The sequence below is a fragment of the Sinohyriopsis cumingii genome, chromosome 19 (assembly GCF_028554795.1).
Source record: "Sinohyriopsis cumingii isolate HCF-2022 chromosome 19, ASM2855479v2, whole genome shotgun sequence".
In the NCBI taxonomy this organism is placed as follows: domain Eukaryota; kingdom Metazoa; phylum Mollusca; class Bivalvia; order Unionida; family Unionidae; genus Sinohyriopsis; species Sinohyriopsis cumingii.
Genome location: NC_142979.1, coordinates 68,445,412 through 68,463,043, shown reverse-complemented (window position 1 = coordinate 68,463,043; position 17,632 = coordinate 68,445,412). Strand labels below are relative to the sequence as shown.

At 35.3% G+C, this 17,632-nt stretch overlaps 1 protein-coding gene across 1 annotated transcript in view; it reads left to right on the top strand.

The window, feature by feature from the left end:
* Positions 1 to 1,233: 1,233 nt before the first annotated feature.
* LOC149775891 (putative methyltransferase DDB_G0268948) overlaps positions 1,234 to 17,632 on the top strand; it is a 36,972-nt gene continuing 20,573 nt past the window's right edge. The window contains exons 1-2 of the mRNA XM_089943532.1: positions 1,234 to 1,602; positions 2,558 to 2,713. Of these exons, the coding sequence (XP_089799658.1) occupies positions 2,653 to 2,713 (61 nt within the window). The 5' untranslated portion in view covers positions 1,234 to 1,602; positions 2,558 to 2,652. The remainder of the gene's footprint in view (positions 1,603 to 2,557; positions 2,714 to 17,632) is intronic.

Genomic DNA, 17,632 nt, shown 5'->3' with positions numbered 1-17,632 from the left:
ATTTTTACTGTCAAAGTAGCTCTACATGACATTAGACGACATATCGCGCGAAATACTCTTCCAGATATTACCGTGCAATAGTTTTCATTTTGTCCGTGGTGCAATGTCTATGAACATTAGAAACTTGACGCTTCTATATTCCTTTTAGTGGCATATAACTTTTGCGCCTACACGTCGTCCCCTCCATCCCAACCTCTTTGCCATCCAAAATAGAATAAACGTAATTTGTTTCCCCAATCGTACTGAAAGTTGTACACACAACACATTTATTTTTCAACCATTTGTGCAACATTAGTATATGTGGACTGCCTGTGACGCATATGTGATAATATTCGAAGCAGACGGCTCATTTCCATAAATATACACTAGCAATTTTATCGTTACCTTTTGTGTTCATTATCGGGTAACTCGAAGTGTATTTTTGTACATAACTTTGTTTGTGGGTTTGTTATATTTAAAAAAAAACTGTCTAAGTCACATCGCTACTATGTCTGCAGTTAGGCTGTTTATAGAGATGTCTAGCACTGGGACAAAATGCCGCATCTAGTATCTTGTCCTATCAATTTATATCATCGTGACGCGAGACCCACCAGTCCTAACACTAATCTCTTAATACTTACTGCCAAACTAGGCAGCTTGTAGTACCATATTTAATAAGTCCTTGGTATGACTCAGCTTGGGCTCGAACCCGTGACCTACCGCATCCGAGGTTGACGCTCGTATCACTTACCACTGGAGCGATCTTCTACATATTTAATTTAGACTGTGAGATGATGGGATAACACAATCCTTTTGCTTATTTTTCCCACCCACAGCGTTTTCTAACCTATCCAATAATCACTGTCATTCGGATAGAATTGTGTCAGCTTGAACTTATATAGTGAGACAAGTTTCAGATGTTTATTGTTATTTTCATGTCTTGGTCAACACTAACTTAGTACCTGGCAAGAGGAAACTTCAGCAAACATTCCTACACTATGCGTATCAGTCCCACCCTTCCCTGTTTTTCATGCTACACAATCATTGCTGCCCTCCATCTAGAAGTGTAATTTTTCATCCTGCCACGTGAGGCAATCCTTATTATTATCCGGCCTTCTATGTTAAAGATAGCAAGAGGTCAGAACATTCAAACAATTGTGTGATTTGTATCCTGATATATTCATCCTAATAGCACATATATATCATCTCAAGATAACTTTGTCAGTAATATTACATCTGACTGTGCACTGGTATCATCAACTGAATTTGTTAAAGTTATATACCCAGTGGCAAGATTTAGTCCAGACTTGGGCTTGAAATTTTTGTTGTGAGAGGAAACTTTTTTCAGTGAACTAAAAATAGCTTTGTTGACAGGCAGTTTTATTTATCAGTTAGCAACTAATCTTTTCACGATTAACTTATATTCATCTCAATACAAAAAGAATGAGGAAAGTGTACACATCACTCTAATAAGTCTAATGTCCATCTAGAAGTCCATTTGCACACACCTTTGTAAGTACAGAGCATCAACGTAAAGGAGTCTGGTCGCTGTAAAATTAGCGTTGTTGATCAGTACAAGTGTGCGTTAGCATCGTGTGTTGAAACAGTTCTTGTTTTAAAGAGGTAAGTCTGTTTATTTTCTTTCTAAATTGTAGTGACGTGAAATGAAATCTCTTCTACTTATCCTCCATGATTGCATAGACAATTATTTGAAGAAGAGGACAAATCCATTTGCCCACAATAATGGAACGAGAAAGTGCTAACGTAGTCTGTATTTCACATTTATATCAATGTCGAAATCTTTGATTCTTCAGGTTCAGATAGTATTTTCGTTTGAGTCAATGAGTCAACGATAGCTCGCTGTCTTCAGAATTAGTAGAGAGACTTTGTTTGTAATGACTCGTATGTACTAAAATAGTTCGAAGTAGTAATATTAATCTTCTCAAGCAAGGGCACTTATCGCGTTGCTGTCGTGTATAAATGTCCTAGCACACTCTACAAAGAATTCATCCCCTATAATATGGATCAAGGTCTAAAATAAGGACTCAATGTGCACGTGAATTTACTCGCTAGGTAATCGAAATTTAAAACTCATCTAGATGCACAAAACGGCAGGATTTATATTTAGAAATGCAAGTTATGTACATTTGATTATAATTATAAACTGACACCTATTTAAGACACAGAAAGTACCATATTAGCAGCCATGTTTTATCTTTTCTGCTGTGATTGTTAAAGCTATTCTTAATGTTGCATAAATGTACATTCCACAAAGATGTATATCTATGTACTTATATGTTTTAAAAAGGAGCTGAACTGTTAAAATTATTCTTAATTTTGTATAAATAAGCCATCCAGAGAAACGATATATAACATTTCAATGAGTTAAAATTAAAGTGTTTAAACTGATGAAAATGACATTAATCTATTAAAGTTAACGCTGTTGAAATCACCCGCTATCTGGTATCATCCAGTATGACATACAATAGCGAGGTATATAAATCAAAATGGACTCCTCTATCTAATTACGGATATCTCTCTCCATTTGATTCAGTTCAATTATTTTATTGATATATAGTTGGATCCGTTAATGATATACAGAATAATAAACAACAGAACAACGTTCCTCACAATTTTCTGCTCCATTGCAAGTGTATATTGTCATACACTCGTATGCGAGAAATTTCCAGTTTCTTCCACACCAAGATCGCACCACAAATGCACCGTAACCTCCGTAAGTACATTATGTATTTTCAAGGACTTTTTGCCAAAGGCTGCATAAGAATCATGCTTTATATCTGACAATCAGACAATTTTTATATACATGTATATGCATTTATATACAAATAACACATTTATGATACGCCAAGAATAGTAATAACAACATGAGCACAGAAAACAATACTGACTGATCTGGCAAGATAACAATATCACGTAAATAAGAATTTAATAACGACAATAATACAGTTATCATCATTATTTTCATCATGAAAAGAATGCACATTTGAAAGCACAAAAGATCTGAAGCAAAAGTAGAGACATTTGTAATAAGCCAATAATAATGTATATAGCTTGATATTCTTTATCATATATAGCTTGATATTCTGTATCATATATAGCTTGATATTCTGTATCACATATAGCTTGATATTCTGTATCATTTGTAGCTTGATATTCTGTATCATATTAACACGTTTTATGCTAATACTATATAAAGCTCAGGAAATAAGCATCGAAAGTTTAGGATGATTTTTACCGACGTTTGACAAGTTTCCTACAGTATTATTAAAACATGTGTTTGTTCTAATTTGTTCAAATTTCTAAACACATTTTCCTTACAAGCATTAGCAACATATAATTTTATACAGTGAATTTGATGTTTGTATTTCAATAGACAGAAAGGGAAAAACACTTACCTGTGGCATCAGACATTTTCCTCTTGTCTTGGTCTATAGGAGTTCCAAATTTCTGCGAGCGAATTGGTTGTTACCAATTTAATGCTAGTTATACATAACCTGCACACCGTTGTTAAAATCTGTGCCAAACAAGGTTGGTTTTTTCAAGCTTAACACGGTTACTGTACAAGTGTTTGCAACTTATTTTCTATATGTTTCAAATTGCGTATCATTTCACGGTAAATGCATCAGATCTTTCTGAGAGTTATCAAACATTGCCTTCTTGAATTTTGGTTCTCATTTTTCACCTCCCTGTGAGATTTATGTAGCACAATAGGTTTCTACAGGTACAAGATGGGAAAATTCTCACATAGAGCTAAGCTATGTTAATAAGCCCTTTTATTCTTATAAGCAAATGAAACATCGTTTTTGTTTTTCTTCTTCAGACTTTATCAGATTGCACCGGGCAATTTAGAAATGTATATTACCAGTTAATGTCTATTTAGTGAGCATGCGTACCCTATACAATTCCACGGAAATCCGGAGTTATATTGTCAAATATTCGCGCAATATATCATACGTGTTTGTTTTCAGTGGAACATTCGTTGGAATGACGCATGACTTTACGATAGTCACATGATTTCCAAGAAAATGTAGGTAGAGGAGTACGTTGGATATCTGTCGTCGTGGTCATGTTGACAAACATCTAAAGGACAACCTGGATATTGACGTTCTTGATCAATTAAAGATGAAGTACTCTCCCCCTCCCCCCCCCCACACACAATCTCTCTCTCTCTCTCTCTCTCTCTCTCTCTCTCTCAAACATACATCTGCACGCACACTACCATCTCAATCTATTTCCTTCGTGATTTATTTAGATAATTGGGCCTTTCAGATGCACTAATAAATGATATATTATCAGACCGTGTCAATGTTGTCTCTTAGATATGATATTATATACAAAATGCTGCACTTTCACGACGTTACAGTGACTATAATATATTTATTCCAGTTTAATCTGGTTTGAACTCATTATTATTGCAAATGAATATATAGTGTTTTGGATGGTCTGCCATTCTCGGTATAACTTTCTATCACTTTGTTATACATGTTTTGGACCAGCAGAGGCTTAACTGCCCCGTTAAGATGGATTGGGGTAAGAAAATGTTTTAAAACCTCTTGCAAAATCAACACCGGTTAAATATTTATACTCCTGCCAAAACATATATGTTATTTGTTTCATTGCACTTACGTAAAATGCTGTAGTTATCTCGTTTATAAAAAGATTGGATTATATCGAGTTTCTTGCATTAGTTAATTCTTGTTTTTACACAAGTCTAAAGATGAAATATAACTTTACTCTATATAGGTCATGCTTTATATTGTAAATTTCATTAAGTTCTATCGACCGTCATTTTTTTAACATTGCAGCTTGATGACAATAAATAAAGAGGGTTTAAGCGACCCCATGAGCATACCATGTCACAAAGTTACGCGTTTCAAACGACTAATGTTTATGCTGTTAGGAACCAAGCCTCTATGATACTACTCTTGGGGAGGAGGCTGTGATATCATTATTATTACTATTACATTTATACAAAATTATAAAGCTTCAAACTTTTCTTTTAAATATACCTGACTCTTAGATTCTAGTATATCCATCTATTAGTATATCTTTTCAACATTCCAATCATAATCAAATCAACCAAGGCATCGATGTAAGCATGTATTAACTTCGTATGTACGGATCAACATATATATGTATCATGTGTTTGAATAACTGCTTTACTGACCTCTTTATGTACGTGTATTTAGGTAAAGATTAATAATAAAAAATCATACTTCATATTGGCATTTTTAGTTTAATTTGCAAATCATAATCATACTGTTCCCGTTGGCTCTAATGTCTACACCCATTGTACAGAAAAAGCTGTACGAAACTGGTGTCAATCTGATTTTTTTTACTATTACATACCACATTAATTCTTTCTAAGACCAGTCTGTGCTTTGTAATTAGTTCTTTGAAATGTTGGCACTCAGTTCATTCTAAGCCTTCATATGTGGTTTTAAGGTTGACTAACGTGTGCATTCAGTATGTTTCAGACACGATTCAAAGATCACGCGTGCAACATATCCATTACGAGGATCGTCTAAACAGCATCAGATTTGACTTTACCTTTCACCTCTTCCAGCTATGTAGTCTTCATACGTGATAAAGAACACATTTTTCCGAAATCTGGATTCGAAACAACGACCTTGTGTCTGATAGTGCGGAACTTTAGTTGTCAAGGTTATGGCCTGTGTTGAGAGAGTAAATGAAAACCACGTATTTTGACGTCAAGATATCGTGTGGGAAACACATGTTGGGCCTATTGTTTTTTCGTGGTAGGCATAAATAGTAATTGTAGACCGACCAGATATTGTGCCCTTTTCATATCTTTGGTACTTTTGGTTATCTTACGAAATGGACGAGGGGCTGTTTCTGCTCCCGTGCGTGCTGACACATGTTGTACGGTTGCTCTTGTAGCCTTTCTAATATCCTCATCACGTTCGTTAATTTTCTTTATGGGTTTTATCATAGGCGCAAATGTTTGTACAAACCGTACTGTGAGATCTTTTCGTTCAGCTTGTCGCGATTGTAACATATATTTTATTTTTTGTGGCCTTCTATCACATTTGCAAGCAAGTCGCTTTTCAGGGTCTTCTATTATATGGTATTACCGCCATATTATTTTATATGATGGTATTTTTATTGTTAAATTGGTTTAAGAGTTACGTTCTTCTCAGACACATTCATGTCCAGAACCGTACGATATTTACCCACTCGAATGCAAGTTCCGGTGAAATCAATGGTGAGAAAACTATATGGTTTCGAAGTAATCCGCGCAAACATTTCACGAAATTTATCTCACTTGTGGTCAGCAGCACACCAAGTCCAATGAATATTTCCTAGACAATGTGAGTCAATGCCACGAAATTTCATCAACATGTTATAGTTATGATAATAATAATAATAATAATAATAATAATGAGGACTTTGTATGGCGCCTAATCTTTAGAAGCCCTAAGCGCTTAACAACATCAGACAACACCTATAAGATAAAAAAAATATGATGATATGATTACAAAAACAAACACCATGAAATTAGAAAACCTAAAAAAACATGCTGAGAATATTTAAGGTAGGAAACATTATTAGGTCTTTAAGTTTGTTCTTGCAGTTGAAATAAGTGAGTTTTGAGAGCACTCTTGAATGGGATCACTGTGTCTTTGTGTCTAATTTCAGTGGGCAATTCATTCCACGTTGCTGGGCCCTGGTATGCAAAAGAACGCTGTCCATATGACTTTGTTTTCATACTTGGAATAACGAGTATACGATTGTCAGAAGAGGTGCATAAGTATCTTGCTGGTGTGTACGCATGGGTGAGGTCGGATAGGTATGTTGGACTAGAGTCAGACAGTGAAACGTAGCACAGAGAACAAATTTTGTGTTTGATTCTGGATCGAATGGATAGCCAGTGTAGGGTACAGAGCAGTAGGGAGGTGTGCTCTGGTCGTGGTACTCTAAGTATGATCCAAGCAGCTGTGTTTTGAACGTTTTGAAGTTTCTGGAGCAGATATTGAGATGAACCAAACATAACTGAGTTACAATAGTCCAGTCTTGAAAGTACTAATGAACACACAAGTGTTTTAGTGGCATCAACTGAAAGATATTTGCGAATTGAGCTGATGCGTCTCAGCTCAAGATATGCAGCCTTGCATATGTTTATGACATGGTGGTGCAATACGAGAGTACTGTCCAGAGTAACACCTAGGTTTCGTACTGATTGTGTGAATTTAATGTTGGTGTTGCTGATATTTGTTGTTTGAGGTAAAGGATGTGAATGAGAAAGTCTTTGTGTTGTGATTAGAATGGCCTCAGTTCAATCATCATTCATCTGTAGCTTGTTGCATGTCATCTATGATTTCACATCAGAAATGCACCTCTCTACACCTTGGATGGTAGCATCAACTTCAGTTGGGTGGCTAGATTTGTATATTTGGGTGTCATCAGCGTACAATTGGTGAGACACTGGATGATGATCTATGACACTTGAGAGCGAGTGAGTGTATAGAATGAAGAGAACAGGTCCAAGAACAGACCCCTGTGGAACACCACAATATAGATCAACTGGGTGGGAGTGTATTCCATTTGCAGATACAATTTGTGTCCTGTTGACCAAGTAGGACTTGAACCACAGTAAGGCTGTATCATGAATGCCAGATACATGCTGGAGACTGTGAAGTAATATATCATGGTAAATTGTGTCAAATGCTGCAGACAAATCAAGGAGGGTAAGGACTGTAATATTTCCTCTATCCAACGCAGAGAGAATGTCATTAACTACTTTTAGAAGAGTAGTTTCAGTACTGTGGCAAAGGCGATATGCAGATTGTACATTGCTAAAAAGACTGTTTGAATTCAGATGAGATACAAGCTGGGATAGAACAACCTTTTCTAAGATTTTTCATATGAATGGGAGATTAGAAACTTGGCAGAAGTTCTTTAAATCGTTATGGTCTAGTGTTGGTTTCTTCAGCAAAGGCTTTACAATGGCAGTTTTGAAAAATGATGGGAATTCTCCGGATGAGAGAAAGGTATTAATAACATCAGTTAGTGAAGGCAATACTGGATCTAATCACTCAAGCAGCAGTGATGTTGAATTGGATCAAGTTCACATGACTTTGGTGCACTCTTCATCAGGATTGTACTTACGAAATCCATGGAGACAGGTTCAAATGCTGCTAATGGTTGCCGCTCAAATTCTGTATCCCAACTGTATGGTGACGACGAGTCGATTGAAATTGTGGTGTCAAGCTTATCCCTAATGGTTTGTACTTTATCACGGAAGAAATTTGCAAACATGTCCGGAAGGTCGAGTGGAGAGAAGGTAGTTGGAAGTGGTGTAGATTTATTCCTTGACATTAGCTTGTTAACTTGTTGTACCGTTGTTTTATTTGTAATTGTTGTTGCTGTTACAGTGGCAACCTGTGGTGGTTATGGATTCAGTACAAATATGGGTCTCAATAGTTCAAGTATGTCAGCTTTTCTTATACCACTTGGTATGTACATTTCATGCTGCTGTGCGAGCTATTGCCGTGCAAGCTATTTTAACTCTGACACAGTAGACATGTTTATGCTACGGGGAAGGTGAAGCGTCTTTCTAATTGAGAACTTATGTCGATCGCTTGCTTTATTTCTTGTATTTTGTCAGAATCAGAAACTCCAGTCCATTCAATCTTGGTTATTATATAATTTATTTCTGTTCAATTGTTTTTGTGGTTTCTGTTTGTGCTTTTGAGCATCCACGAGTGTTTGTGGTTTTGATTTGTGTCTGCGCGCCGTATAGTATTCACAAACAGATCCACAACGCTGACAGAGTTGATTTCTTGATTTGACCCCGATGCCACATTTCAGGCAGGGTCGTTTCCCTAATCCCCCACTTAATATTTGCGTTTGTTTTCTGCAATATTCATAAAGGTATGTTCTACCATAGGGTTCATATTTTACAAGGCAGGCGGCTTTACATTTGTTGCGTGCCAATGCCATAGAACTTTTTACATACATACCCACAAGCGTTTATTAAATTGGCAGTGACACAACTACAGTTTCTGTTTAGTGGTATTAGCAGCAACCCCACTCGTATTTTCCATTGTTAACACGAATGTGTAAATCAATCCTTGCCAAAACACTAACTACGCATGTCTCAGAGTACCCATAGTGAAATCATTCTGTAGTGTTGAATATAATATCTTTTGGGAAACAACTTCACCACAATAAGCGCAAATGAGTCATAATCGAGTACATCAGCAACATAGGCGACTGTCGCACGTACCCAGAAATTTTAAACCTCTCGTGAATTTAATCCACAATTTTGTTTTTAAAATATTTGCATATATTCACGCCGTTTCTTTTTTGCCTCGTGGGATATTGCTCTGTAAAACAAATACTGTTAAACGGTGAGTTTGGATGCCATTCTTATACGTATGGCCCCAAAACATTTTTTTAATTAGCCTGCTCTGAGACATTGGTCATTGACGTCATGATAAACATCACTCGCTTCAGAAGCAGTGGGCGAGTTATAATGTTTCTTTTGAGGATGTATTTTTTTCATGCACAATCTTCAACAGATTCGTTTTAGTTTTATTTGCCTAATAATATGCCAAAGTTTATTTCATTCTATTTCTAAGGTCACTCCCAGGTTCACCAACTTATTAATGTTTTGAATTAGTTTCGGAGAACTCGTACAACATCTTGTGTGCTTCTATAATTAACCAATATGATGCATTCTAAAGATAAAGCAATCTCAATTTATCGGTCAGATTTTTGACATTCCATTTATTTGGCAGGTGTAGGGCACTGTTAAAATTTCCATGAATTCTTTCAGTATACTATATTAACCGGTAGTATCGCTGCCATCAACATTTATATATAGGCAGCCACATACATTTCTTCAATACGAGAATATACACAACTCGACTATATAATTCTTTCTGCCAGTACAAAATTATCAATGTAAATATACCATAATATATAGACTATCACATACTGCGGAGAAAATCAATGCAAATCAGAGGTTGATATAAGCACATTCATTCATTCATTCGCCTTGGTCTGGTAGTGTGCATATTGATCATAATATAGGCTTCCTGAAGTAGCACACTGTGGATTTTCATTTATACAATCACAACAAAGTAGATATGTTTTATTACTCAAGTAGTATTAAAGACAGGCATTTTGCCCGTTTTGGAAACCCTTTAGGGCTTTCCATCCGGACAAGATTCTACCCAACATGACTAGCTCACTCACGTGATATAAGTGCAAGATCCCCAGTGGACAAAATTAAAAGTAATCAACAGGAAGCGTTCAAGTGTGGGCTCATTTCCCATGAAGGATAGAGACGAGGTCGGGAGGAACAGGCCGGAAGGGATAAAAAAGGCAAAACCCGTAGATTGATACTACTAAAGGTAATCACGTTACCAATATGTACGGTGTATTAGAATACATTAAACATAGTACGGTAAATCAAATCGGCAGATTGTTGAATCACTTCTGTATAAAATGAATAGCGTCAACAGTAATACACGTTGTTTTGAATCACAACTGCATTGGCATTCACCAAAATGTGGTTTTAATAATCATGGCACTGTTCTGAATATAAGATGCACGTGTACCAAAGTTTCTCTCTTCATAAACGTTCATAATCAGTACAGTTAAACGTTTTGTTGATGTTGTTTATCCGCGCATAATAGGCTAAACATGATGGACAATACCTTTTGCGCAGTAAGAACCCCTGAAGATCACGAGAAGAACCACCGCTCCACGTGAAGCTCCTGGCGAGCTTGCAATGTGAAAAGAGGTTAGCTGTCAGTGACCGATAAAGGGGAGAACCTAGATCATCTAGCCAAATTGTTTGTCTTTTTAAGATTTCTATATTCATAGTTGCACGTCTACCGTTCAGATAGCAGTGTCACTACCTTCACCCATTATAAATCAATACAAATCCGTGATGAAAGCATTGTGTTAATCTGAAACATTGACATATTGACCAGACGGAATCGGGCATATTATCTGCTCCTAACCGGAGTTCTGCTAATTATAAATAAGCCATTCGACAAAGAGAAGATGTTGTCCTATCCGTTGATGATATACCTCCTCTTCGTTAAGTTGTGTAACGCCAAACCTGATCAACTAAACTGATTTTTGGAGGAGAAGTAGGTAATGTACCAACTCATATATCGTGTGTTTCTGTTTAATTACTCCGGACAGTAAGTTAAATAAACCAACCTAGTAGGATTTAGTCCACATACCGCGGTTAAAACAATGAAATGAAAGTCTAAATTAAAATAATAGCTTACATATTCGTTGTCTGTAAGTATACGTTAATTCGTACAAGTTAATAACAAATTTATTTCCTGGAGAGATTTCAATCATGGGAAGGACGTTGAAGGGCATATCGTGTCATCAAATGGGTCGAGATATTTGCTTCAAAAGTGATTTAATCACTAATGAATTAGCAACGCCGACTGTTCATTGAGTATACATGACCTCAGAGGCAAATATAGAGAGGGACTCAATGCAACACACAACTATTTCCAATTAAGGAAAAACACGTTTTGCCAACAAACGAGGACAGATGGCCATTTAAGTAAACCTTGTCATTCTCTTCTAAACTACGTAGCAACAAGTCCGCATCCGTCATGATTTCAATAACTTTTTCTTGTAATTTAAGAAACTTATGTACTCAGCTAACCAAGCGCATAGAACGTCTTAAGTTTTTGTTTGGGTCACAAAACATGATTAATTTAACTTGCACATTACCGCCAACGACATTGTCAAAGATCTGAACGTGTAATGAACATAAACTGCAAATACTAATCAATCACTATAAGTTAAACAATCATCATGCACATACCATTTATATCTATCGGAAATAATCAGGTTGCAATGAACAAATGTATGCATAAAACTGCATAAAAACTATGTCATATTAACTTTTATTCAAAAGCTTAACATAGATTTTACAACTATATGTTCGACGTTACATCATCGCTATGCACACAAACAGTGATTTTACCTGTAATCAACATTTTTACTGTCACAATATCTCAGCATCGCATTAGATTACATATTAATAGATGTACTTCTTCAGACATGACCGTACAATAGTGTTCATCTTGCCCAAAGTGAAACATCTATCATCATTAGAAATATTACTCTTCTTGATTCATTTTAGCAGCATAGAACCTTTGCGTCTTAGATAAATAGAGAGATCATGATTAGCTATCAAGTGTCTCCCTCCATCCTTTCCTCTTCCCCACCACCCAGTAACCAATCAATCTAATTTGAGCTCAAAAATAGAAAACGCATGATTTTGTTTTCATTTTCATACTAAAAGTGTACACAACACATATCTACTTCCTACTGTTGATGGTGTATTAGAACATATGGATATTAACCTGTGACCTATTGGTGATAATATCTAAAACGAAAGACCCATTTCCACAAATTGTTAACTTTGATACTGATCATTACCTTTTCTATATATTTTTTTGAGTAAATCGGAGTGTAATAAAATGTTATGCATAATTAATTTAGACTGTAACAAAGTTATAATAACTACTTCCATTAACTTATTATTTCCACTCCTCCCCCGTCTAGTGCTTTTCTTACCTACCTATCATTGCTGTCCTTCTCATAAAAAGTATATTATTATGCATTGGGTAATAGTCGTGTTGGCAAGAGGTCACCTACCCTATCATTTTTTTTCATTCACAAAGCATTGTGTTATTTTCATCTTCCCAAGGGAGGCTATACTTAAAAAGTTATTATTATTTTCCGACCTTGTAGAGCACTCGTTTTAAAAATAGCATGAAGACATGCAAACAGTTGTGTAAGTTGAATCTAAATGTCTTCCTGCCAACAGTACATATATAAATTCGAAAGATCTCAGTAACAATGTAACTCCAGTTGTGTGTACATTAACTGAACGTTTAAAGTTATGTATCAAGGACTTAATAGAAACGTGACCCTGCAATCTGTGTGGTGAGCGGAAATTTGGTTCAGTGACAAAGAAATAGCTTTGTCGATAGGTAATGCATTTATCTGAAGAATACCTTACTGTCATTGATCATTGTCAAATTGGATTGACTAGTATACAAATCTGAGCATTAACCCTCTATACCTTTCATAAATACTAAAATCATGAGGAATACGTACATTTGCCTGTAATCCTGTCTCCACTTCTCGAGGTCACATTCACACACAGGTATCAAATTACAAGTTTCAATGCAGAGGAGTCTGACCGCCATTAAAATCAGCACTCTTGATCTGTACAAGTGTGTGTGTGTGTATGCATTGTATTTTGAAAAGTTTCTAGAGGCAAGTCTGTTTATTTACTAAATCTTTCTTTCAAACTTTTAGCGATATGAAATCACTTGTACTTATCCTTGCTTGAATTGATAACTCTTTCGAAAAGTGAAAAAATCATGCATTTTGTTCTCGCACTGTCTGAATCATATCAAATTCCGTTGTACCATCTTTCATATCCTCTTCAAGAGTATCCATTTTTCCACTACTAAGGATGAAAAGTGTTAAAGGTGTCTGCATTACATATTGTTTGCATAGCACAATCTTGGATTTAGTAATACTGTTCAAAACCTACGCAGATCTCACTATACGCACCAGATATTCATGTTACGATCCGTACCCTGTGTTGGTGAGTGAATGCAACAAACGACAAATGTACCCAGAGTTAGAAGAAATGCTTTAGACACACCTACACCTCTCTCTCTCTCTCTCTCTCTCTCTCTCTCTCTCTCTATATATATATATATATATATATATATATATATATATATATATATATATATATATATATATATATATATATATATATACTGAAATAGATGTAAGCAGGAATATTAGGCATGCGCAAGCAAATGCACCTGTCGTTTGGTTGTCGTGTCAGTGTCCTAACACTCACGGGACATACACTCATTTCCTAAAAGGATGGGTCAAGGTCTAAGGTTAAAAGTATTCAATGTGTATGTGAAATTTCTCGCTATTTTAGTGCACTGTAACCCTCAGCTATATTTTGAAATGCACGTTATATACATTTGATTATTATTTAAATTGATACCTACTTACTAAACAGAAAGTAAAGGGATAAAATAGTAGCACCGTCTTTCTCTACTGCTTCAGCGCTACGCTCCATTTATGCTTTATATATTTCCTACTTTCGACGAAAATTCGAATACAGGCAGAGCAGACATGTATCACCATCCAATCGTAGTAGAGCAATGTATATGTTTAGTTAGCTTATTTTGTTTTTGGCAAAGCCAGAGGAAACAAAGTATGAAAGTGTCAAACTCTGACTAAAAGAAATATATCCCCGTGTCACCTTACCAACCCACCCTTACTCTACCTATTCCCAACCCGCCTTCTGTTGATGCGACATGCAATATAGCAACCACTTCGCTGGCCTTAGAATTGTAATACTAACAGTGGGTATTTTTACCCAATGTATATGGCGACTGTTGAAAACAATCCAATGAAAAAATGTATAAGAATTCAATTCGTTTAAAACTAAAGTGTTATAATCGGTTTAAAATACATACATTTTTTTAAGGCAACTAACTTGTCACCGCTTCTATAACTCACTATCTGGTAGCATTTAAATATGACACGAAATTGTGATACATATAAATCAAGTTAAACTGTATACGTCAAAAACAATAATTTAATTGAATCAAACTGAGAAAGATCTTAATAATTAGAGGATTGGTTGATCAGTTGGTTAATTATAGAATTCAAGAACATAGATATAAATTGTTGGAACACAGTGAAAGTGAGATAACAGAATCTAGTGATGAGTATATTTTTAGAATCGGGGTGAAGTAGATTTCGACAATTATTTCCTGTATGGCTATGCGGTCAATGATATTGATATAAACAACAATGAACATCAGAATAAAGTTGCTGGCAATGAGTATTATGTCAAGATAAAACAGTAAAGAAAATTTAATTTGGAACAAAAACATTTATTTGTGCTTCAAAAGATTAGCAACTGAAATATGATATATTTCGCAAAACCACACCAAGACAGGAAATATCTATTGACACGTTCAATTTGACAAGTTCAGAGTAAGCTCCTCATGTGATGAGTGAACTCGTCATTTGATGTTTTCTCAATCATATTGACAGTTTGCACTTTCTGTACCGTGGCAGGGACAGAAATAGATGACCAGTTTTGTTTATAATAAGATACCATTTGTAACACTTCGCAAATGTTCCTTCTTGCAAGATTCAACAATTTATTTTTAAGAAAAAGGTCATTAACTTCAACTTTCAGGTAGTAACAACCTACTGCTTTCTTTAGATCAATTAGTCCAGAGTTCTCTGCGATTATACGGTGCTGAAATAAAATATCTTAACCGTGCTATGTTAGGTGTCAGGTATCATTAATCTAGTAGGCATTCTCTCTCTCTCTCTCTCTCTCTCTCTCTCACATGCACACACAGAGATTCAAGCACTACATTAATATGGACAAAGATTAGCTCGATTGTATCGTCTCTCGCAGAAAACTGGAGATAAAGTAATCCTTTCAATAAAAAGTGTTATTCACCGTTTGATAATTTTTATCTTTCGGTCGAATAATTTTGCTAGATAGGTACTTTCCTCACACACCCTCCCTCTCATTTCAGATTCCCATGATCGCAACGCAAACTTGGTTTCGGTCATGGTTTTTCAACTATCATATATAATCCAACATTTCACAATTCTCAAAAGTCTCGTTTTACACAACTTTACAGGGCAGTTGATCGTATCAAGACCATTCAAATTTTCCTTATTATTAACATCAAATATAGCTGCCGTTGTTCTCTCTCTCTCTCTCTCTCTCTCTCTCTCTCTCTCTCTCTCTCTCTCTCTATATATATATATATATATATATATATATATATATATATATATATATATATATATATATATATGGTGGGGTGTGTGAAACATTAAACAACTTCTCAAACGCGTTCTATAGAATTCTACCCAGAGAGCATCTTTTCGAAATATCGGCTTTAAACCAGTTCAAATTATATCGACTACGGCCGCCGTTACTGAAACTGAATACACAAAAACTTCAAATGACTCCTCGTAAACCGCCCAGCCGACTTCGACAGAGAATCCTGGCTTTATCTATATTTATTTAATTTATTGGTTTTGTCCATGTGTGACGCTACAATGCTGTTACTCTTTGTAATAATCTTGATTTCACAAGCATTCAGTTTAATTAAATCTAGACTGAATACATTTGATACGTAAGCTGTTCATCTGATTTACGTTTTAGCCAATCATATCACTGGATTCTAGACTTAAATTTAAGTCAAGATTATGAAGAAATTTGAATCTCATATTTCCTGTTCAGTTTTTTAAAAAAAATACATCGATTTAACAAAATTCAGCTTTAGAAGTGACACTTAATTTGTCTCCTCACAAAACTGAATTAACATCTTTTCTCCAAACAAAGAAACGGAAAGAAAAAAAACATCACAACAAACACCACTGGAATGTAAATTGTCCCTTTGAAATGTTCTTTTTCTGCCATTGCGCCGCTTACAGCTTACATAGTACCTTAATCGCATTCTTTGTGTTCCTATTGTCCAGAGTTCAATATTCACCTCCACTTCATTGTACGGGTGTGTAGTCTTATATCCACAAGATATGAATTTCCAATTTTCTCCACGAAAAAGACCGCACCACATCTGTACCGTAACCGTATTTTGTTTTTTACTTCTTAAGGACTTGTTACCAAAGCCTATGCAATAATCAAATTTTATATCTTGCCATCCTCTGACCGCTTTCAAATACATGTATATGCTGTTATCAACACTTTTTAATCTTAACACACTGTACGCTAATACTGTCACTTTCTCAAGAAATGAATATCGTAAGTTTATAGTGACTTTTTCCAGCATTTCAACACATTGTTCAGACAGACTACTAAAGAAATATGTTTCTTCACATTTTTTCATATTCTGAAACACAATGTTCCGTACAAATAAATGCAACAAGTATAAGTGATTTAGTATCACTACAAGACAGAAAATAATGTTTAAATCAATTGATTAACCTCTGAAAAATGGAAACTCTTTCAAAACACCCAGTTATAGTTTTTCAGTACTAGTTTTTGCATAGCGACATCACCTGATGCATTTTTTATTGTTGATTCGGAAGTAATATTATTTCACTGTTATGGAAAAAAACGATTTCTTAGAATTTTTCTCTAAGACTAGTAGTTTCCGACAATTTTTTTCTTATTCATAAGTTGGACATTACCTGTCTTTAAGTACAACTTTATGCATGGAAGGCGAAATTGATATTTACCGACATGGTCTGCCCACGCCTAGGATGAAACAATAACAGATAATAAAGTCGTTAATCATCGCTGCATGCCACTAAAATTAAATGCAAGCACTAATGTGAAAACATACAATATAAATATGTTTGCATATTTATATATTTACTTTATATTTAATTATTTATTTTAGCTACTCAGACTTTATGGCCACCAGGTACATATCATTGGTTTTACATTGATCAATTATAGATAGACATGTTTTATGTTATTAAATATTTTACTTTCTATGTCTCTTTCTTTCCAGCTTTTGTTTCAAATTTTGAGCCTTTATAACTCTAACTAGTGTCGATTTAAACGAGC